Source organism: Pelodiscus sinensis, chromosome 13 (assembly GCF_049634645.1).
Source record: "Pelodiscus sinensis isolate JC-2024 chromosome 13, ASM4963464v1, whole genome shotgun sequence".
Lineage (NCBI taxonomy): Eukaryota > Metazoa > Chordata > Testudines > Trionychidae > Pelodiscus > Pelodiscus sinensis.
Window position 1 is genome coordinate 16,098,740 of NC_134723.1, and position 24,327 is coordinate 16,123,066.

The window sequence follows — 24,327 nt, forward strand, 5'->3', positions numbered from 1 at the left end:
CCCTCTTGTTGGCTGTGTGCTTGGGACAGATGTGTGCTTTCACATTGCCCTAGTTACTGCCCTAAGGATATAAATTGGACTATAACTGTGTGCTGATTAGGCAGCAAGCAGCCCGTGGGTTGAGAACTACTGCCTCTAGATCAGTGTTTCTTAAGCTTTTTAAGACCAAGAAACACCAAACAATTTTTTTTTATGAGGAACACCAAGGATTTCTTGTTGAGCCCCCCAAAAAGAAGGTCGGGGAGAAAGTTATTGAGCAAAAAAAAAAAGGGGTTGCCTGCCCCTTTAAGGGCAGCCATTTTAAACTCTGTTGTTCTCCGTGGCACACCTCACAGCACACCAGTGTGCTGCGGAACACGGTTTAAGAAACACTGCTCTAGATGAAGTTGAGTTATGTCGCAGAACTAAAGTTACAACACAAAAAAACAGTCTAATCCAAACAAATATACAATATACTATGAAAAGCATCTTTAAACAGCCTGGCAATATGTGGAGAATTGCACAGCAGAGTCAGTACCCCTGGTCTAATTGGAAGGCACCTAAACTGTGTTTGCATGTGTGTGTGTGAGAGAGAACTTGTTTTCCCATCCCTACAGTTTCATGAGTTTGTCTAATTCCCATTTAACACTCAATCAAATCATTTGCTCTGTCTCACAGAATAGAATAACCAAGTCAGTCTTCTATGTCCCTTTTTTAAATTAAAACTCTGGGCCCTAACGCAGATAAACTGCTACCTTTGCACGTTTCACTGGCTTCAAAACTTGAAGTAATTGTTCTCCATGCTTCTTGATTAGAAGGGATCGATCAAGCCCTGGGCTCAATTAACTAAAAAGAAGTCTGTTTTAGTGCATACTGTTGAAGCTTTGTGTGCTACATATGATTTTGTCAATTTGTTTGAAGGGTAGAGAAGAAAAAATTAGGGAAATTGAGAACAGTTAGAAACAAACTTATGATGGCTTTGTCAAATTCAGCTGTAGAGTAAGATAATACAGAATTGGGTAAAAGTGATTGAAAGCCAAGTAAGATGCCAAAGTATGAGAAACCTAGACTTGCCTGAAGGAGAGAGAACTGGTCCAGTAGAATGCATGTTTGTTTCTTTAAAAGAAAAAAAGTGACTGTTGTGCAATTTAAAGTGAAGCATATCTTGGTATTAATTAAGTGAGGCCTTTTGAAGATCAGATCAGAGATGTAAGGGACTGAGCAATGAGAAGATGATTATAATAAAGCTTATGGAACTATAGCCGAACACAGGATTTCCTTAGGAACAAAAATGAAAGATTTTTATATTAAATATAAGGATTATTTTCCTACCTTCCACAAGCCAAAAAGTAGTTCATAGTAAAGGCATCCATTTTAATTTTCCAGGAAGGATTTATTAAGAATAAATTAACTATATTTTATTAAATTCTTCCCAAATCTGTGGAAAAGCTGCTGGACTAAATTGCAACTAAAACGTCAGATGTAGTAGTGGACATTGATTCTGATAACCCTTAAAACTGGAATCTGTTTTATGGTAAAATTATTATTATTTCAGTTTGATTTTTGCGTCACAGACATTATTTTTTTCCATTGACATTAAGTCTCCAGTCTCCCAACCTTATAATAAAGACTTTATGAGAGGCAAGAGAGTGGTTAATTATATCAGTGAGGGCTTAAAAAAGCCAACACTCCTAGAGAAGATAGAGTCCAGAATTATATGCAGCAGCTGTTTTGTTAAAGCTGTGTATTCACCCTTTTAACTTCTTTGGAAAATACAACCCTAGGTTTCAAAAGGAATTTCAAAGATCTGAAAAGAACTGCTCCTGGAGGAACTGTGCACCCAAATATGTAAAGTTCTGCATACAATATTTTCAAAATTCTCATATTTTATTTGTCAAAATAACACAATATAATCACACCAGTTTCAATTATTTTTGGTCATTTATTTCAGAATACTTGTCATCAAGTAGTCTGTAACAATGCAGACAAAAAGATTCAGGAAATGTTAGTCCACAGTAGGCATATTAATACTAGAGATGTTAAAATGCGAGAAACTGTGTTAAGGATGTTAAGTATCGAGTAAATGACTAGTTGTGGACTTGATACAATCCTCATTGTCCCCCGACAAAGTGGTGTTTCCGTCCTCCTCTTCCCTTCCAGCCGACGACGTTAAACACTTTCAGGAATTATTCAAAAGGATAGTGAAGTCACAAGGAATAGACCTACAGGAGGTGGAAGAAAAGCAGCACAAGCTGCTAAAAATTCTACAGTCCACCACGTCCTTCAAGATAGCCATAAACGTAGCCATCATGAAGCCATCAGAGAGCATATGGCAAACACCAACCTCTATTATATCCACAAACTGTAGGACCAATTGAAAATATTTTGTCCTGGCTAAGGGGATGGATTTTTCTTTTCTCTCACCCCAAGCCAAACTTAGGTGTAGATTCCATTCACCACTGCTCTAGACAACCGTAGTTCAAATTGATGCCTCAGGACAAGAAGGACAAAAGGCTCAATATTTTTGGGAGAAAAGTCTGTTCATCAGCTACACTCCTGTTTAAAATTTCTTTTTTTGGCTCTTCTGGCTAATTATGATTACTCTAATTACACCAGGCTATCAGAGCTGCTAAACGACCTGCCAGAACAAAAAAAGGCCTCGACTGCAGTCCATCATGAAAGAAGGCCAATCCATTGACTGCATGGTGCTCCAAGCATCGATGGATGTAGCAGATACTGCACTTCTTGGCTACAGTCATCTGGTGTTCCTAGGGAACTGAAAACCGAAGTGGGAGACTTTTGACAGGGCTCAGCTTGTTGCAGTGAAGACTGATGAAGTACTCCACTCAATGAAAGATTCGCACACAACCCTCTGGACACTTGGAATGTATTTGCTGCCCAATAAGAGGAGGAGATACAGCCCCTACTGGAGGCAACATCAGAAGCCATTTGACAACAGATTGAAACAATGGACCAGTAGAAGAAGGGCATAACATACCCAATGCATCCACGCTCCAGTCTGCTGCACCTGAGCAACAGATTTGAAGGTGTGGTTGAGGGCATAAGCAACCAACTTTGAGATCCGGTGCATACCATCCACACGTTCCACCATCGGTTGAGACCCTTTTACCACTAATGGGCTCTCCTCACGATGGACCAATGTGTCCTCAAGATTATAAGAACTGGCTACACTGTCCCCTTTATGTGTATGCCCCCTACCCACCCTCCTTCCCCATCCTTCTTAAGGGACCCTGTGGTGGTCCATAGCCACGAGTCACGCACACCCAGGTCCGAGCGGGTGACCTCGCTAGCCCGCTGCCACTAGGTGTGGCCTCTCCAGGTGCAAGCCACTCCCACCTGAGCCCAGGTGAGTGGCCCTGCGAGCCCACTGCCTAATAGTCCGTGTCGTGGCCTTTAAGGGCATGAGCCGCTCCCCCCCGAGTCCAGGCGGGTGGCCCTGCGAGCCCTCCGCCTAATAACTGAGGGTATGTCTACACTACCCTCCTATTTTGAAATAGGAGGGTAATGTAGGCATACCGCACTTGCAAATGAAGCCCGGGATTTGAATTTTCCGGGCTTCATTTGCATAAGCCGGGTGCCGCCATTTTTAAATCCCGGCTGGTTCGAACCCCGTGCCGCGCAGCTACACGCGGCACGAACTAGGTAGTTCGAACTAGGCTTCCTAGTTCAAACTACCGTTACTCCTCGTGGAATGAGGAGTAACGGTAGTTCGAACTAGGAAACCTAGTTCGAACTACTTAGTTCGTGCCGCGTGTAGCCGCGGACCAGCCGGGATTTAAAAATGGCGGTGCCCGGCTTATGCAAATGAAGCCCGGGAAATTCAAATCCCTGGCTTCATTTGCAATTGCAGTATGCCTACATTACCCTGCTAGTTCGAACTAGCGGGGTAGTGTAGACATACCCTGACAGTGGTCTCTAAGGGTATGTCTACACTAGCCCCCTAGTTCGAAGGAGGTGTACCGGTAGTTCAAATTAGAGATCCTAATTCGAACTACCTACTCTGTGCCACGTGTAGCCGGACTAAGGGACTTTTAAAAATGGCGGCGCCCAGGAAGATGCAAATGAAGCCCAGGATATTTAAATCCCGGGCTTCATTTGCAACTTCGAATGCCTACATTAGCCACCTTAGTTTGAACTAGGGGGCTAGTGTAGACATATCCTAAGAGCATTAGTCGCTCTCTCAAATAGTGCTTGCCCCTCTTGGGGCTTGAACTTCCCCCAACTTCCCCTTCGGGGCCTCGGCTTCCTCCGTGGGGCTCTGTGCCATTGTATTACCCAAAGACCACCCAGGTGAGGTGGGGAAGGGGGACCCGGGCCCTCCCTCTCCACCAGGTCCCAGCCCGGGGCCCTAAAGTGCAGGGTAGATGCTCCTCTGCATGGCTGGCAGGGCGCACCCCCGAAATGTGCCAACCTATGAGTGCCAGAACGGCCCTGCTCCGGGCTGCTTCCTTCCCCACCCTGCATCCACGGCGCCAGTGCCCTCAGCCAAGGGTCCTACCATGATTCCCAGTGTCCTTTCCTCCGTCTGAGTTCCCACGTCCGTCTGCAGTCCGCCTTGGCTGTCCTTTGCCGCCGGCCCGGTTACCCTGCTGTCTTCCCACTGCCCTCCAGAGGTGTAGCCTCCCCTTCCGGCCCACCGGTGGGTCCTTTTGAATCTTCCCCGCTGGGGCAGACGTCACCCAGAAGGCCCAGCGACTGGTATTACTTCCAGGACACGCCACCCCGCCTCCTGGTTCTGGCATGCACCGGGGCTCACACTTGCAGCGCTGCTTCCTTCCTCCCTTTTGGGACACGGTGGAGCCTCCGCCAGCCGTCTCACCGCTTCCTGTGGCGCTTCAGGAGCCAGCTTCAGTGTGGGTCACTTCCGACACATCACAGACCTCTTTTATGAGCCCCTTCTACAAGAAGAGGCTCAAACTACTCAGCTTAGGGGCCATAAAGCAAGTTCTGCCAGAGTTCCACAGAACTCTAAAAAGACAGGGGGACGTAGGCCGATCTTAGATCTCAGGAAGCTCAACAAATTTGCACGCAACAAGTTCAGGATGCTAACTTTCAGAACGAAGGGGACTGGTTTTCATCCCTTGATCTCCAAGATGCATATTTTCATATAATAATAATAATAATTAATAATACATCCCTTTCCCAGGAGGTTCCTCCAATTTGTGGTGGGCAAATAACATTACCAATGTCATGTCCTCCCCTTAAGACTATTGACACTACCACATGTGTTTTCCAAGATCTTAGCAGTAGTCACAGCCTTCCTCAGAAAGTAAATACAATTTTAACAACTATTCAGAGTTCAACACCTTTATCAAGGACAAACTCATGGCCAAGAAGCAGCAATTCAAAGTGGTCATTGCAGAAGGACACACGGTATCATGAACAGTTCTACAACCCGTTCTCGATGCTGTAGGTACCTTCTCCAGATCAATAGCAACTGCATTCGTTATGAGACGGGCCTCCTGGTCCAATTCTTTGCCATTTCCCCGTGAAATACAGGCAACCATGGAGGAGCTACTATTGTGCTGCTGCTACATGGACCTCAGACAAACCTTTGCCAGGCACCATTCACTTTCTCAGGGACCTTTCCTCCACCAGAGTGGCAAAGGCTGTTCTGTCTACTGCTTACTTACCTGATCTTAAGTCCCTACCTCCATAGGACACATTTCTTTGCAGTCACCTGCTGTGGAGCACCCACAGGAATGTCTCTCTTGAAGAAGAGGAGGTTAACAGTAACTGATGTTCTTTGAGATGACCATCCCTGGGGATGCTCCATTACTTTCCCCTCCCCTCTACTTCAGATACCTTTTTGTCAGGCTGGGTTTTGGGGTAGAGAAGGAACTGAGGGGAGGGTAGCTGCACATGCACAGTTGTCACGAGAGGAACCCGTGTGTCTTGCCTGCCACGCATGCACAGCTCCCCATGCTCTGCTGTGAAGAATCCAATCTGCAACACTGGGATGCACCAACAGCTGCTGTGGAGCACCCACAGAGACGCTCATCTTGAAGAACGTCAGTTACTGCTAAAAGTGAGTAACCTCCTCTTCTTCAAGATGTATGTCCCTGTGGGTGCTCCACTACCGTTCCTTCCTCCCCTCTACATTGGAGTCCATTATAGGATTTCCAGTAGAAAAGGGAGACTTCGCCACGCATGCAGCTAACAGACAAAAACATAAGATGGCTGCTGCGCAAGCGTGACGTGGGAAGGCACGGCTAGGCTAAAACTCTCTGATCACTGGCGTGAGGACACACCGACACCGGAGTGGATCACCCACAGGGACACACATCTCAAAGAACCATCGTTACTGCATAAGGTGAGTAACTTCTTTGCGGCTCTTCCTACATTTAAAAAGCAGAGCCGCAGCAGTCTGGACCTGGCATGAGCCAGGACCCACATTGCGCCTGTACCTTTTAAATGTAGTAAGAGACAGGTGGCTCTTCCTACATTTAAAAGACAGAGCCACAGCATCGCTGTGCCTTTACTTCTCCTTCCCCTTCCACCACAACAGAGATGGTTCTTGGTGGAACCGGCTTTTAAGCCAGTTCCCCCCAGCACTGGCTCCTGCTTCCTTCCCACTTGCTGCCTCTGATACAGAAACAGCAAGGGGGGAGGAGGTGGAATATGAGTTGTCGACTACCCAGTAAGTCGAGGCTTTTCGGGTAGTCAACTATTCAGCTATTCTTTTACATCACTAAACTGTGTGACCACTGACATTTTCAGTGGTTACACACACCTGCAGCATGGGGTAGCAACCAGCTCCCTGGGCACCAGTGGAGCCAGCACCAGCAGCAGTGGACTCCCTCTACCTGTTACATTCATCAGCAGTGGTGAGATATGCAGAACAAGGTGGCCCTGCTGCTTTGTTCCCCTGGCTGCTGCATTGCTCTATTTTCTGCCAGGCAGTGTGGGATGGTCCCGTCCCCTCCCCGAGTGCTGAGGTTGGGAGAGAAAGTGTGGGTGGGGCCAGGCCCCTGCTGCAGGCACCAGCCTTGCCCCCACCCACTAGTCTTTCCAGCTGCTGGCTGCCCCCTCCACCGATGGCAGTTGGGGACATGTATGACCCCTCATGTTTCCTTCCCACACGTCGTCCCTGCCCTGCAATCTGAAGAAGGTGCAGGCTTTTCTCTTTTTCTCAAACAAAAGACAGGACTAACAAGATGGTTTATTAGGTGATGAGCTTTCGTGGGCCAGACCCACTTCCTCAGATCAAATTGTGGAAGAAAATTGGCACGACCATATATACCAAGGGATACAATTAAAAAAAAAAGTGAACACATATACAATTGACAAATCAGATTTTAGAACAGAGGGGAGGTGAGGGGGGAGGTTAGTGTCTATGAGATAATGATATTAGGGGTGGTAACTGGGGAAGCTATCTTTGCTACATCTCTATTACTCTTTTTCTCACTGCTTGGGAGTGGCTGCTCTGTTCTAGCACCATAGCACCCTCTAGTGTGAAATATATGGAACTGCAGCAACTTTCTGGCAGAAGTCTTTCTTCTGAAAAAAAAAAGTGTTACATGTGTAACCCCTCCAGTTGGCTAGCCCAGTGTGAGGTTATTCAGCATAGGGGAAGCCTTGTGACTTCTTATACCACTGTGGGAGGCTAGGCCTGAGGCTGCTTGGTGTGCTCTGCATTGTGTGTGTGAGTGCACCTCAGATCAGACCCACTCCAACAAATCACCAGGTACAGGCTTTATTCTGTAAAAACCTAGAAGAGGAAAACAGTTCAGCAGCCCCTTCTCTAAGCATGCAGCCTGTGTGCTGCTTCTAGCACAGTCCTTGCTGAGACCCTGCTGTGGGCAGAGATTACAGCATACAACACAGCCCCCTTACAACATGTTCCAACTCCTACAGTAACTAAACCTCACAATAACCAAGTCCAGGTTCTCCCTTTGTGTCACAAACTCCTCTCAGGGTGCTCTATAGCCCTTTCTGGTCCTACCTGTAAAAACATAGAACAGGAAAACAGTTCAGCAGCCCCTTCTCTCAGCATGCAGCCTGTGTGCTGCTTCTAGCACAGTCCTTGCTGAGACCCTGCTGTGGGCAGAAGGCACATCCTGGCAGGAACCAGGAAATTCTCCCAACATGCTGCAGTTTGTAGTCCACAACTTGTAGTTCCCAGGGCTGCTGCTGAAACACACTGGACCTTGGGCTACACATGAATTATGCACATGAGCAGTGTCACAGAATTCCCCTCTCCCCAGCATAAAAGAACTAGCTAAGTAAGTGAAATAAGTGAAAAAAGGCTGGTGAAAGTTTCTGTTCTTTAAACGTGATGAAAAATGAAAATCAAAACGCAATGCAAAATTAAGTTATCTACTTTCTCAGTATCAGACAAGGAAGAATGTTGGGTTCACTAATAACATTAACATGTGGGTTAACTGGCCCATATGTCGATACACTATTAGCCATATCCACATAAGGTGTACATTGGTGCAGCTCTGAGATCAGTAAGCTGTAGCAATTGACACTAGTTGAAGAACTGGTTCTTCATATTGGAAATTGGATTCACTGGTCAATTTAAGGAATTGGCAACTATTGTCATGACAGGGCAAGTTACACTTTAGACCTTTTTTCAGTCCCTACTGTGTGCACCTTTCTAATGACAGCTTTTTCTTCCTTCACCCTTCTCTGAGTAGAACCACTTGGTCCCACCACTCTGAGACTGGGCTAAAGCCCCACTGCAGGTTCAGCTGTTTTTTCAGCACCTGCAAGAACTTCCTACAGAAGCCTGTGATAATCAGGCAATTCAAGTGATGCAAAACAGTTTCATCAAAGCAAAATATTAATTAGTAATCCAATGATACATAGATACACAAGTAAAACAACAGGTAAACTGGCAAATTAAATGTCCATCTGATAAACTGAGATAAATATCATATTTATGTCAAATAATACAGATGTCCCCTTTGTTTTCCATAATGACCCCGAGTAGGTGCTATAGAATTTTGTAGTTCCTGTGATTCGGGGCCCCCAGAGGATCTATGAGGCTTCCTGAACTGAAGTGGTTGCCTTCTACAGATCCATAGTTACTGGGAATGTATGTCTTTATAATTAGAGCAATATGAATTAACTGGGAATATAGAGATTGCCATACAGGTACAACCCAGAGCAATCAAATGAGTTGTTCTGTTTAAAAATAGTCAAAGTCAGATGCCACCAAGAAAGAGAAAAAATCCTGCTCAACCTTGGTATGTGATATAAAAACAGTTCGTATGATTTCTTTCTGATATTATGGAATTGCTAGAAATTGGCTTGTGCCTTGATGTGTGATTGATTGATACTCCTTCTAATTATGTTCTAAATATTATTGTTGCCGATATTTGTTCTTGTTTTATATTCGTGTCTAATCCTTTTCTGAAACATACCAAGATATTCCTTAATTAATATTCTGTGATAGTTGTACAGGTTAACTTATATGACCTATGTTTTTAACATACTCTGTTTGCAGATGATACCAAACTGCTCAAGATAGTTAAGACCAAAGCAGACTGTGAAGAGCTTCAAAAAGATCTCACCAAACTAAGTGATTGAGCACCAAAATGGCAAATGAAATTTAAAGTTGATAAATGTAAAGTAATGTACATAGGAAAAAATAATCCCAACTATACATACAGTATGATGGGGACTAATTTGGCTACAACTACTCAAGAGAGAGATCTTGGAGTCATTCTGGATAGGTCTCTGAAAACATCCACTCAGTGTGCAACGGCAGTGAAAAGAGCAAATAGAATGTTAGGAATCATTAACAAAGAGATAGAGAATAAGACAGAAAATATCTCATTGCCTCTATGTAAAACTATGGTACATCCACATCTTGAAAACTGTATACAAATGTGATTGCCTCATCTCAAAAAAGATATATTGGCATTGGAAAAGGTTCAGAAAAAGGCAACAAAAATGATTAGGGGTTTGGAATAGGTTCTATATGAAAAGAGATTAAAAAGACTTGGACTTTTCATCTTAGAAAAGAGACAACTAAAGGGGGATATGATAGAGGTGTATAAAATCATAAATGATGTGGAAAAAGTAAATAAGGAAAATGTATTTACTTATTCCCACAATATAAGGAATTAAATTAATAGGCAGCAAATTTTAAACCAACAAAAGGAAGTTTTTCTTCACAGTCAACCTCTGGAACTCCTTGCCTGAGGATATGGTAAAGGCTAGGACTTTAACAGGGTTCAAAAAAGAGCTAGATAGATGCATGGAGGTTAGGTCCATCAATGGCTATTAGCCAGGATGGGTAGGAATGATGTCCCTAGCCTCTGTCTGTCTGGAAATGGGTGAAAGGGAGGGATCATGTGAGGATTACCTGTTGTATTCCCTCCCTCTGGGGCATCTGGTATTGGCCACTGTTAGCAGACAGGCTACTGGCTCAGATGGATCATTGGTCTGACCCAGTATGGCCGTTCTTGTGTTCTGATGATGAAATTGGTTTAGTATAGTTACAAAACTAGAAATTGTTCCTTCTCTGATAGATGACATTTCCTGTGCTTAAATATGTAGCTTTGCTTATATAGTTTAATGAATTAGACCATTTGTCCTCAAACTTTAGCACTCCAAGGCTCTCCATTTTGAGTTAAAATTCTTTGGGGTCCCCTGTCCGCTTCTCTGAAGCCACATCTCTCATTCTCTCCAACCCCCCATCACTCAATTTCCCCCACTCCCACTCACTTTCACGGGGCTGGTGCAGGGACTTGGGGTAGGGAAAGAAGGTGAGGGCTCCAGTAGAAATATGAGCTCTGGGGTGGAGCTGGGAATGAGATGTTTGGGGTATGGGAAGGGACTCTGGACAGGGGCTTAAGGTGTGGGTAGGTGAGTTCTCCAGCTGGAGGATGGGCTCTGGGGTAGGGCCAGAGATGAGAAGTTTGGGGTACAGGAGAGGGCACTGGGCTGCACTAAGGACTTGGGGGGTACGAATCCAGGAGGGAGTTTGGGTGAAAGAGGAGACTCTGAGCTGAGGCAGGAGATTGAGGTGCAAGAGGGGATTCAGAGCGTGTGGTCCTGACGGCACTTACCACCACTCCCAGGAATTGGTCACCAGGTCCTTGCGGCCCCTAGGCATGAGGTGGGTGGCTCAGGAGGCACCACAGACTTTCCCCACAGCTTTCAATGGTTGCGGTTCCGAGCCAGTGGGAGTTGCAGAGCTGTCACTCAGGTGGTGGCAGTCCCTGCGTCTAGTTGCCACAAGGACCTGATAACTGCTTTCAGGAGTCACATGGAACTAGGACAGGTCAGGAGCCAGCCTTAGCCAGGGATGGGGAGGGGTTGATCAGTGGGACCCAGGGATCCCCTGGAGTTCCCTTGCAACCGCTCAGAGTTCAACAGACCTCAGTTTGAGAAATGTTAAGTTAGTCTCTTTCCCCTTTTCTATAGCATTTCCCAGCTGTAAAACACATGTGGGGATATAATAGTCCTTGTATTGTAGCATAAAACTTCAGATCAATATCTGTTGTAGCGGTTTCTCTGTCTGAAGTATTTCAATATTGTTGAAAATTACCACAGAGTCAGAAGAGATTATTTAATTGCATAAACTGATGCAACTGTTAGGGTATATCTACACTAGCTCATTAATTCGAGCTAGGTAGGAAAATCAGGCAACTGGAGTTGCAAATGAAGCCCGGGATTTAAATATCCTGGGCTTTATTTGCATGTTCCTGTCCAGCTGCCATTTTTAAATCCCCCTTAGTTAAAACGAACTGCCTGCAGCTACACGCGGCAGTTTAAAGTTAATCCGAACTAAGTCCTTAGTTCGGATTAACTGTTACTCTTCGTGGAATGAGTAGTAACAGTTAATCCAAACTAAGGATTTAGTTCGGATTAACTTTAAACTGCTGCGTGTAGCCGCGGGCAGTTCGTTCGAACTAAGGGGGATTTATAAATAGCGGCCGGACAGGAACATGCAAATAAAGCCCGGGATATTTAAATCCCGGGCTTCATTTGCAAGTTCAAATGCCTACATTAGCCACCCTAGTTCGAACTAGGGTGGCAGTGAAGACATACTCCCAGTCTTCATTGAATGGACCTTTTTGTTAATGGTAGCCTCAGTCAGGATTGTCAGTCCAGAGCCCTGCAGTCCGGGGCCAGCCCTGGAGGTGCTGCTGCTGCTGCGGCCACACAATCCCGGGCCAGCCCCAGCCTGAGTGGCCACGGTGAAGCAGCACCTCTAGGGCAGTCTGTTCCAGAGCTGCCTCCTCCCACCGCAGCCTACCCTACAGCGAGGAAGAGGGAGGGCTCTCCAGTGGCTGCGCAGGGGAGGAGGGGTGGAGCTGAGCTCCCTGCTATGTGCCGCTGAAAATTGGCTTGCATGCCATAAGCTGTATGTTGCCAACCACTGTTCTAAGATGACAGGAAAGAACTCTCCCATAAGCTTAATAACTCCACATATGTGAGAGGCAGTAGCTGTACGGGTGGGAGAAGCTCTCCCATTTCCTACACCAGCGCTTAGGGCGGTATAACTATATCCCTCAGGGATGTTGATTATTCACACCATTGAATGTCATCATTACTCCGAAATAATTCTGTAGTGTCAACCAAGGCTTAGTGGTCCCAGTGCACCAGCACCCAGTTGTATGCAGGCATGTGAGTGAGATAGCCAGACAGAGAAACCCACGCGTCTTCTTTGAGAGATGTCTAGGGATATAAGGGTATGTCTACACTACAAAGTTAATTCGAACTAACGGACGTTAGTTTGAACTAACTTTCATAGGCGCTACACTAGCGCTCCGCTAGTTCGAATTTAAATCGAACTAGCGGAGCGCTTAGTTCGAACTAGGAAAACCTCATTTTACGAGGATTAAGCCTAGTTCGAACTAGCTAGTTCGAATTAAGGGGTGTGTAGCCCCTTAATTCAAACTAGTGGGAGGCTAGCCCTCCCCAGCTTTCCCTGGTGGCCACTCTGGCCAACACCAGGGAAACTCGTCTGCCCCCCTCCCGGCCCCGTACCCCTTAAAGGGGCACGGGCTGGCTACGGTGCCCGTGCCAGGTGCAAGCCTGCCAGCACCCAGCCAGCAGACCCTGCACCTGGCACGGATCGAGCCACCCACCCGATGCCCCCCAGCCCTCCCCCTCTTCCCGGGACCAGGCTGGCGGCTCCCGGGAGCTTGCCCGGGACCGCAAGAGGAGGGGACCCGCCTGGGCTAGTGCAGACAAAATGGACCTCGTCCACGATCTCCGCACTAGGCACAGGAAAGTGGCCGTCCAGGGCAGGGAGAGCTGCCAGCCTGACCACCCAGGAGCAGGTGTGCAAGAGAATCAAGGGGGTCCACTGAGACCCCCGACCCTGAGCTCTGAGCTTACAATGGCCGTCCTGGGTCAGACCAAAGGTCCATCTAGCCCAGTAGCCTGTCTGCCGACAGCGGCCAACCCTAGGGACCCTGGAGGAGATGGACCGAAGACAGTGACCAAGCCATTTGTCTCGTGCCATCCCTCTCCAGCCTTCCACAAACCTTGGGCAGGGACACCACTCCTACCCCCTGGCTAATACCACTCCATGGACCCAACCTCCATGACTTGATCTCACTTCCCTTTAAACTCTGTTCTAGTTCTAGCCTTCACAGCCTCCTGCAGCAAGGAGTTCCACAGGTTGACTCTTTGCTTTGTGAAGAACAACTTTCTGTTACTAGTTTGAAGCCTGCTACCCATTCCTTTCCTTTGGTGTCCTCTAGTCCTTCTTTATGGGAACTAATGAAGAACTTTTCTGTATGCACCCTTTCCACCCAACTCCTGCTTTTAGAGACCTCTATCCTGTCCCCCCTCTGTCTCCTCTTTTCTAAGCTGAAAAGTCCCAGTCTCTTTAGCCTCTCTTCATATGGGACCTGTTCACAACCCCTGATCATTTTAGTTGCCCTCCCCTCTCCCAGCCTCTCTCTTCCCTTCTCCCACCTCCGGGAGGGGCTAGGGAAGGGTAAGTGGAAGGAGGTGAGGGAGGAATGGGGCATGAGCCCCCGATGGGAAGGACTGGGCTGGCTCTGCGGGCTTCTGGGGGTGGAAGCTCTCCTGCAGCCCCCCAATTGCCCCCTCTCCCCAGATGGCAGCCTGCGGCAAGTGCAGCCGGGCTGATGGCTGAGTGATGTGATGTGCCCAGTGTCGGTAGTCCAGGCAATCCAAGCCAGGACTGCTTTGCAAGCGGGGCACCTCTGAGAATTGTCTGTCCGGGGTGGGGGTCGGGACCCTTTAAGCACAGCCCTCGGCTAGCCTGAGACAGCATCTCCACGCTCTAAGTCCTCCTCTGATGCCCTGCCGGCACTGCTTCCGGCCATCCTTAAGACTGGTTCAGGGTCCACTTAATGTGGACATGCTAGTTCGAATTAGCAAAACGCTAATTCGAACTAGTTTTTTAGTCTGGATCCGTTAGTTCGAATTAGCTTAGTTTGAATTAACTAATTCGAACTAAGTTAGTTCGAATTAACATTGTAGTGTAGACATACCCTAAGTGAGTAGTCAAGTACTCGACTACCTAATAAGGCTAAATTTATTGGGTAGTCGAGTTGAGTATTGGACTACTAGCTCCAGCAGAAGCCCCTGTCCACAGGGGACTCAGCAGGGAGCTGGGCCCCCCGTGGACAAGAGCTGCTGCCATGAAGCAGTCCCTGTCTGTGGCCAGCTCAGGCTGCTGTGAACTTAGGCTGCTGGACCCAGTGAGAGCTAGGACCGAGCAGTCCTGGCTCTCACCAATCTTGGACCACTGTGCCTCTGCATTTTAAATGTAGTAAGAGATGCTGGGCCCAACGGCTCTTACTACATTTAAAATACCGAGGTGCAGTGCTCGCAGATCCAACAGGAGCCAGTACTGCTCAGTCCCTGGTTGCGCCGGCTCTGGGAGCTACCCCAGCTGTGGCTCTTCAGAATGGCCCCCCCCTTATCAACTAATCGTGTAGTTGATATAAATTGTATTGACTGTACAATTAGCCAAATAGCCGCTCTTAGACATGTTCCTGTGTGTACTCCACTGTAGGTGACATTGTGCCCCTGTGCCATTGATCAGAGGCTTTTAGAGCAATGTACTCATGGGTTGCGCAGGTGTGGTGCTTGGCTCATGGGTCTTTACATTGCGTATGTGTCCTGACATTGCGTATGTGCAATACCTCCCACTCCCAGTTCTTTCTCTACTGTCTCTGGGCAGAGACAGAGCTCCGAAGTGTTCCTTGGAGAGCAATTTGTATCTTATAGATAGATAAGTTTCTGATATTTCAGTTGTTCCTTCCCCTCTCCTCCAAAAAAACCTTTTCTGCTTAAAAAAACAGTTTATTTTTCTTCCCCCATTTTTTCCTATAGTTAAATAGGATACTTGGTTCACCACGTTTCAAGCATTGCATGTCTTATAAAGACACTATCCCTATTTCAGATGGACACTTGCAATGTGTCCACTTGGGAAAAACCATGTTCCCCAGAAATGTGCCTGAAGGCAAGGGCGTGAAAAGACAGGGACCTATGCTTAAAACTCATTCTTATGGAGAAGTTCCTTTGTCCTGCTTCAAACTCGGGGCCCAAACCCTACATGGCCCACTCAATGCCTCAACTGGCTGAGAACAAGAAAACTTCAAAAAAGCATGCATCTCTGTTCCCTCAGAAGGCTTCCCCAGCCTCCAGGTGATCTCCAAGCACTTCAGTGTCAGTTGTGCTAGCTACAACAAGGTTAAGCATCTATGACTTGCCTCGAGCAGCACTCACACTGTTAGCACTACTGGTGCACACTGCTCTGGTGTCGAGGTAGAAGGCTTGAAATTGTCTCCCTCCCTTTTAATGGCATTGTCCAACACTGAGAGTGCCACACCAACTACACTGTTACCGAAGGTGGCACCCAACACCAATACAGCATGGCAACACCAGCAGCGCGCTAATGACCTTTCCACTTCTGTCTATACCAGACAAGCCTGCGGTACTACCGACAGCTGCAGTACAGCACCCTTCGGCACTGTCCACACCAGCAGTGTAATTCATCCAGCACAGGGACTTACCAGTATCATCTAGTTTTAATCCACCATTTCTCAGCACCAGTCTTTCTCAGGGAACATTAACACTGTACTATCGCTTATCTTCTGCCCAATTTTCAAGTGAGAAAAAGGAGGACATCAAAGCAGTCTTTTCAACTCCGTATTCCCCTCCCACCAAACCACCAGTTAGTTCGGTACTATCACAATCGAGATCGTCATATGCAAGGCACTTTCCTCCATGGTCTGATCAACCATGGATGGGACTGCCTATGCCTTACCCAGGACACTGGCAATATTGGAGCCCATGGAGACTTTACTATAGACATCACTCCAGCAAACGCCATCATAATGTGGCATATGACACCAATCTCCACCTATAGAGGAGCAAAAGGAAACTACTTCCACACACACATAACCAGTGGCCTGGGATACCTTTCCAGAAACCAATTCATCTTCTTCACCAAATGAAGCCATCATGTTGCCCCCTCCTACAACAGTGGATGATTTTACCCATTTTCAGGACCTCCTCAAACGGATAATTGCTAAGCTCAATACTACCCTTCAAGAGGTTACAGAAAATCAGCATGAGCTTCCTGACATCCTGCAATTGGTAACATCTTCCAAGATCATCCTGCCAATTAACTCTGTGGTTATTGGCCCAGCCAAAACCACACGGCAAACACCTGCCACCATAATATGTACCTGCAAAAGAGCAGATAGAAAATATGTCCCATCCATATTTTCTTTTCACACATCCTGCTTCAAACTCCCTGTTTGTGGAAGCTGCTCATCAAATGAGCAAGCAGCAATGTTACTAGTCTACTCTTTCAGACCATGGCAGTAAGAGAGTAGACCTCTTTGGCTGAAAAGTTTGTTTCTTCCACCCTGCAATTTAGAATGGTTAATTATGCAGCCCTCCTTAGTAAATACAATCACGAAAAATTACTCCAAATTCGGCGACAAACACCAACACCTAAATGCAGACAGTACAGATATCAGCCATATCCCAGACCACAGTATCCCACATTACTCACTCTCTCCACCTCAATCACTTTAAACTATTCAGTCACCAACTATTCAATCGCCATCTCTTCACATTACATGACAATTGGCATGCAATCATCTAAGATAAATGGATGTAGCAAACAATATGATTTGGTTGCATCATCCCCTTCATAGCAATATTCCTAACCACCCAACCCATCCTTCTTCAGGGGCCTATTACTCTCATGACCTATTACTCCACTAAGAAGTCTAACATCTTCTCCAACTGGGGGCCATTGAACCCATTCCAACCGAATACAAAGGGAAAAGGTTCTGTTCTCATTATTTTCTCACAGAAAAGAAAAACAGGGGATGGTGCCCAATTCTTGATCTCAGAGCTCTCGACAAATATGTAAAAAAGCAGAAATTCAAAATAGTGACCCTCACAACCATTATCACAGCACAGGAGCAGTGAGATTGGTTTCCTTCCCTCAAGACACATTTCCATGTTTCCATACACCCAGCTCATAGATGTTTTCTCTGATTTGTCCTAGGTCACAATCACTACCAGTACAAAATCTTACCTTTTGGTCTCTCTGTGGCACCAAGAGTCTTTTCCGAAATCCTGGCGGTAGTGACTACACACTTCAGAAAGAAGAGCATCATTATTTTTCCCTTACATGGACAACTACTCTCTGAAAGCACATTGCATGCAGGACTTGCAACGAAGCACCCTTATCACCCTGATATATCTTCTTCCTTGGCCTACAAATAAACAAAATCAGCACTCATTGCCACACAACAGATACAATTCATAGGAGCTCACCACATTGCAATAACCATAACCGCGTCTCTCCCACTCAGATTCGGCAACATCAAAGCACTGGTAAACAAGCTGCAGGTCATTCCACAGGTGACTGCCCACAACTGTCTCCAACTACTCGGACACATGGCCACCTGCAAAGTGGTTGTCCCCATTGAATTTTCCCAAATGCATCCCTCTTTATGTAATACTTCCAGGGATGGTTGAATACAGTTTACAGGTTGAACATACACTCTCTCACCAAACTCCTTTCTTTCCCTCCTCTGGTCAAACACTCCCTCACATGGTGGACACTCACTTGCAGCCTTTGCTTAACAATCCCATTCACATGACAAGATGCCTCCGTGATTACCACCACAGACACCTCCCTTACTGGATGGGGAGCACACCTTGGGGACCATACTGCTCAAGATCTGTGGTACACCACCAATAGATTACTATGCATAAATGTACTTGAGTTCTGGACAATTATATACGCCTGCAGCCAGTTTCTTCCTCTCATGAACAACAAGCATGTCAGAGTCTACACCGATAATGTAGCCTCCATGTTCTATATCCGGGTTGGGGAACCTTTTTTGGGTCAGGAGCCATATCCCAAACCACAGTATCCCACATTACTCACTCTCTCTTCAGTGGAGCTAGGTAGAGCTAAGTGGAGCCCTGAATCTCAGGGACCGGATCCAGACAAGCCCGGAGCCACATCTGGGCCTTAGGTTCCCCACCTGTGCTCTATATGAACAGGCAAAGGGAGCTCAATCCCACACCCTCTGCACAGAATCCATGAGACTCCAGAATTGGTGTCTCCAGCACAAAATAACAATATCTGCCTTTCACTTTCTAGGGGTCCTCAATGCTACTGCAGATGCACACTGCAGATCTCTTCCTCAGGAGCATGAATGGGAGATAAATGACAATGTTATCAACCCAATATTTGATTTGTGCTGTTACCCCAAGATCGATCTTTTCGCCACTTAAAACAACAAGAAGTGCCCAGATTTCCGCTCCAGAGCCAGATAGGCAAACACTGTCTGGGGAATGCACTACTAATTAAATGGGATCATAGTCTCCTATACGCTTTCCCATCAATACCACTCGCCAGCAGAGTCTTGCAAAAAATACAAAAGCACAGACCTACAGTCACATTCATTGCCCCTTCATGGCCCTGGCAACCATGGTACCCCTTCCTCACCATGATGTTCAACTTTCCAGCACTCACTTTTCCATCTAACCACAATCTCCTGTCACAACTCAGAACATAAGCACAGCACTCCAGCCTTCACATGCTACTTCTCAAAGCTTGGTACCTCAGTGGTTCTCTGCTCAGGAACTAGATTGTTCACAAATTGTTCAAGCATTGTTACTCCATAACAGAGTTCAGACCACTTGCAAAACCTGCATGCAGAAATGGAAAAGATTCTCCCATTGGTGCTCTGACAGCTTCTGCATCCCTCCCAAGAGTCTTTGATTACCTTTTATATCTTAAAAAACAATGAATGGTGCTGCAACAACTTAGAGACTAACAAAAGTTGTAGATGGTATCATGATTTTTTTGTGAGCACAACCCACTTTTTCAGATGAATGGAGCTAAGAGGTCCAGGGTGCAAATAAATAGCAGAGAAAGAGAGGGAATTAGGGAGGAAAGTGAAGGAAAAAAATAGGGACAAAATTGTCAATTAGAGTGCCCATGCTAAATAAGGCTAATAGTGTGGGCTGTAAATACCCAGTACTTGGCTTTTTATGTCACTAGGGTGTGGAATGGCCCATCCAGGCCAGGTCTTTGTTCAAGGCTTGATTACAGGTGTCACATTTGTAAATGAAACCAAGTTCTGCAGCTTCTCGACAAAGGGGTGCAGACTGACAGAGGGTGCTATAGCTATCATGAACTGAACAGAAGTATGCCAGACAACTCTCCAACACCAGACTCTACAAGCTTCTCTCCTCTGATCCCACTAGATAAAAATAGATGATACTTCTATATTTGCACATTCAGTAACAAAGGGTATGTCTACACTACCACCCTAGTTCGAACTAGGGTGGTTAATGTAGGCATCCGAAGTTGCAAATGAAGCCCGGGATTTGAATTTCCCGGGCTTCATTTGCATCTTGCCAGGCGCCGCCATTTTTAAATCCCCGCTAGTTCAGACTCCGTGCCCGCGGCTACATGCGGCACGGATTAGGTAGATCGGATTAGGTTTCCTATTCCGAACTGCCGGTACACCTCGTTCCACGAGGAGTAACGGTAGTTCAGAATAGGAAGCCTAATCCAAACTACCTACTCCGTGCCATGTGTAACCGCGGGCATGGAGTCCCAACTAGCGGGGATTTAAAAATGGGGGCGCCTGGCAAGATGCAAATGAAGCCCGGGAAATTCAAATCCCGGGCTTCATTTGCAACTTCGGATGCCTACATTAACCACCCTAGTTCGAACTAGGGTGGTAGTGTAGACATACCCAAAGAGAATCCTCTATCCTGAGATTAAACAACCGGCTGAACCTTCCCCTCATTCTCAATTCTCTAACTTACCAATCTTTCAAACCAGTGGCAATCACCAGTTCCCCCTTGCATCTGTCAATGAAAACAATATCTCTAAATAGCTATTCCATCCACCAGACGAGTGGGGGAAATAGCAGCATTCATGCCAGGACTATCATACACAACATTATTTAAGGACAAAGCTTCCTTCCACACACATCCCAAATTCCTACCAAAAATGTATTCATCCTATCATAATAACCAAACCATCCACCTTCGGACTTTCTTTCCAGGACCACATACCAATGCATTTGAATCCACACTGTACATGCTTGACGTGTGCTGAACACTACGGTTCTCCACAGGACAAAGCCCTTTAGATTCTTTCCTAAATTATTCAGATCAGTAGCAGACCATAATAAATGCAAAACCATCTCTGTGCAGAGGCTTTCACACTGGATATTGGATGGCATCCGATTATGCTATTAGCACAACAAAGTCAACGCTCCTACCTCTGTTCAAGCATGCTCCATGAGAGCATTATCCACATCCATAGTGTTTCTATGTAAGGTTCAGATTACGGACATCTGCAGAACTGCCACATGGGGCTCTGAGCATACTTTTATAAAACACTATACGCTCACTCAAGGTCCACTCTTGTACATCAGCATAGATAAAGCTGATTTATCCACATTTTTTACTGGATTGGAAGTCCCTATCTCTTTAATACATACCGTTTTACAGTCACCGACAGTGGAACACCCACAGGGACATCTCTCACAGAAGAACATTTGAGAAGATTACTCACTTGTGCAGTAACATGTTCTTTGAGATGAGTGTCCCTGTGGTAGCTCTACTACCAACTCTTTTCACCTCTACATTAGTATTTTGGTGTGGTCTCTGTTATAGAGAAGGAACTGAGAAGAAATGTAATGTCAGGGTGCTAAAGTCTCATGAGCCAGGTACCGTGCCTGCACGGCTCATGATGACACTGTTCTAAAAGCCTCCAATTGATGGTGCACCAACATCTACATTGGAGGTGCACCAACATCTACATTGGAGCATCCACAGGGACACTCATCTCGAAGAACATCAGTTACTGCACCAGTGAGTAACCTCATACATATACTTCTAAACTTTTAGGCTGGGATTTTCAAAGCCTAAGGGAGTTTGACACTCAGTGGGTGTTGGGTGTCAAACTAGCTTCAAGTAGTGAGATGTTGTAGAAGATTAACTGACAGAAATAACTTCTAGCTTCTCAGGCAGAGATTGGTATAAATGTGATTTGAAATGTTTGTGTCAAACATTAATGGTATGCAGTCTTTTTAATTACTAATAAACTTTGTCTTCTAAGTCATAGAAGACATCATCACATAAATATATCTTAAAGGAAGTCCATGAAAAAGCATTAGGGTACTAAAGTTAAACTTCTGAGAGAGATATTAATAGTCTATTTATTTCTGCAGAAGAAACCAGTGAAGTTATTCAAAATGAAGAAATTGGTCACAAAGAAGAGGACCAAAATACATTATCTGCAGATAATGTGGTATGTACTTTTTCCATATCCTACCCATTTCACCTTCTTACTATACACACTGGCTGTGTCTAGACTGCATCCCTTTTCCGTAAAAGGGATGCAAATTAGACACATCGCAATTGCAAATGAAGCAGGGATTTAAATCCCCCCTGCTTCATTTGCATAAACATGGCTGCTGCTTTTTTCTGGCTCGGAGCTTTGCCGGAAAAAAGCACCAGTTTAGACGCGGATCTTTCGGAAAATAAAGCCTTTTCCAAAAGATCCCTTATTCCTCTTAAAATAAGGAACTGAAGGATCTTTCGGAAAAGGCTTTATTTTCCGAAAGATCCGCGTCTAGACTGGTACTTTTTTCTGGCAAAGCTCTGAGCTGGAAAAAAGCGGCAGCCATGTTTATGCAAATGAAGCGGGGGGATTTAAATCCCCACTTCATTTGCAACTGCCATGTGTCTAATTTACATCCCTTTTACGGAAAAGGGATGCAGTCTAGACACAGCCACTGTCTTCCAAAGACAGTGCTTCTAAGCTAGTGAAGATTTCAGTTTCATGTTCTGTTAAAAAGAACCCCTTTTTATAACTTGAACACTAAAAAAAAGTAGTTATTGATAGAATTGTGCATATTCAGGTGAAAAATTTAAAAATATTTCCATATAATTTAATGAGTAGAAATCTTGTGTTTTAGGAGGCTACTTAGCGAAAATGCATTACTATAATCTAGTCTCTCCTCTCCAAAGTCCTGAGTAAATCTTCCATTCTACTCTGCTCGGGAACATTATCACATATGGAAATGCTGAAAGAAAGTTTTGCTTCACTTAGTTTTGTTGTAATAGCAAGGCCTGAAACAAACTCAGGCTGGAATGGTTAGGCTCTGATTCTGCAAGGAACTTCTGAGTGGTTACAGAGCTCATCCCAGTATTTGGTAGCAGCTAGCCTGAGATGTTTTGTGAACCTTAGAGGCTAGATACTTCAGATACCATGGTATATGTGTAATGCATGACAGTATGAAGGTAAATTCCCCATTGAATAATTAAGTACAACTTTTCATTGACTACAGGTTGGACTTCCTTAGTCCAGCACCCTTGGGACCTAACCAGTTCCGAATGAGATCAGGGAAGATCAGTTCCAGCCCCTCTGCTGATGGACTCCAGGCTCTCCCAGGGTCCATCAGCAGACCCGGCTGGCTCTCTTCCAGGTTTCACATCCCCACCTGGCTCCACTACCAGCTCGGCCACTGGTCCATCTCCTCTCCTGGCCACTGGCTAGGGTTTACTGCTGGTTTGGCACCAGGCGGGGACCCCTGCTGCTCCAACCCCCCACCTCAGGGCTCCTCACTCCCAGCCAGGTATCACTGCCAGTCCAGCCCCAGCTGCCAGGCTCTGTGTGGTTGTCTGTGCTTCACTTCTGGTCTGGCCCCACTGCTGGGTTCCATGCTTCTGTTGCTGGCTCGGGAACTGGCCACTAGACTCCATGACCCAGTGCCAGACTCCTGGCTCTTTTCCAGCTATCTGCCCCTGATTCCACTTGCAGACACTGGATTCCTAGCCACTGGCAGTCTCTAGTCCAGAGTTCTCTGGTCTGGCAACATTTGTGGTCCTGCTGGATCATGGATATTACCAGACCAGAGAGTCAGACCAGAAAGGTTCAACCTATACTAGGATAGCATTATTTTTGCCATTGAAGTGCCAGTGCTGATGCCACTATTTTGGTCCATATGCTTTTTCTATTTTTTTATTTTTAATTCTGTCAAGTAGTAAGATGTTTATCTGGTTGTTTTTACCCAATACTGTGAAAAAATAGGGTTTTCAAACAATCTAATTAAGAATGTAAAAGCCTGTGTAAATCCTGTGTTTAAACATACATTCTTAGAATCACAATACAAAATTATCACTGCATTTCATGTTGAAAAATATTTATTTTGACAGTATATAGCACTTATGTGGCACTTTCCCATGTGTTACATTTTTGAGAAAAAACTCAGGGAGGTGAGTTGATACTGAAAGCGTGTTATGACAGAACAAAGTGTGCCATTTTTATAGTGCCCATGAAGTAGTTTTAATTTTATTCATATTTAAATTAGATTTCCAACAGATGGAATTAATATAAATCTGTTTATGATGGGAGCCTGGCTTTCTTTCCAATACATCAGAGAGAGAAACTGCAAACAGCTTCCTGAATCTATATATTTCTACTCTTTTTGGGAGGGTGAAGTAAGTGAAGAAAGTAATGGTGTTAGTGCCAATTTTGTTCTGTTATCTTAATCAGTATTTAATCTTGTGAAAAAGCAAAAAGTCACGTGACACCTTAAAGACTAGCAGATTTATTTGGACACAACATTTCATGGGTTAAAAATCACTTTGTCAGATAAGCTTATACCCAGATAAATTTACTAGTCTTTAAGGTGCTGCAGGATTCCTCATTGTTTTTGCAGATCCAGACTAACAGAGCTACTCCCTCTGAGATTTAATCTGTGAGATAAGGTATAAACTTAAGCAATTGTATTGCTGTTTAATAAAAATGGAGTGTTTAAATTGTTTTCAAGGCTATAAAATTAACAATCAGATTAAAAGGGAGTA

At 45.5% G+C, this 24,327-nt stretch overlaps 1 protein-coding gene across 4 annotated transcripts in view; it reads left to right on the forward strand.

Moving 5' to 3' along the window:
• Positions 1–24,327, forward strand: part of HDX (highly divergent homeobox) — a 148,590-nt gene that overhangs the window by 103,041 nt on the left and 21,222 nt on the right. For all 4 annotated transcript variants that reach the window (XM_075940764.1, XM_006115323.4, XM_075940763.1 and 1 more), the window contains one exon: positions 21,687–21,766. In XM_075940764.1, the coding sequence (XP_075796879.1) occupies positions 21,687–21,766 (80 nt within the window). The remainder of the gene's footprint in view (positions 1–21,686; positions 21,767–24,327) is intronic.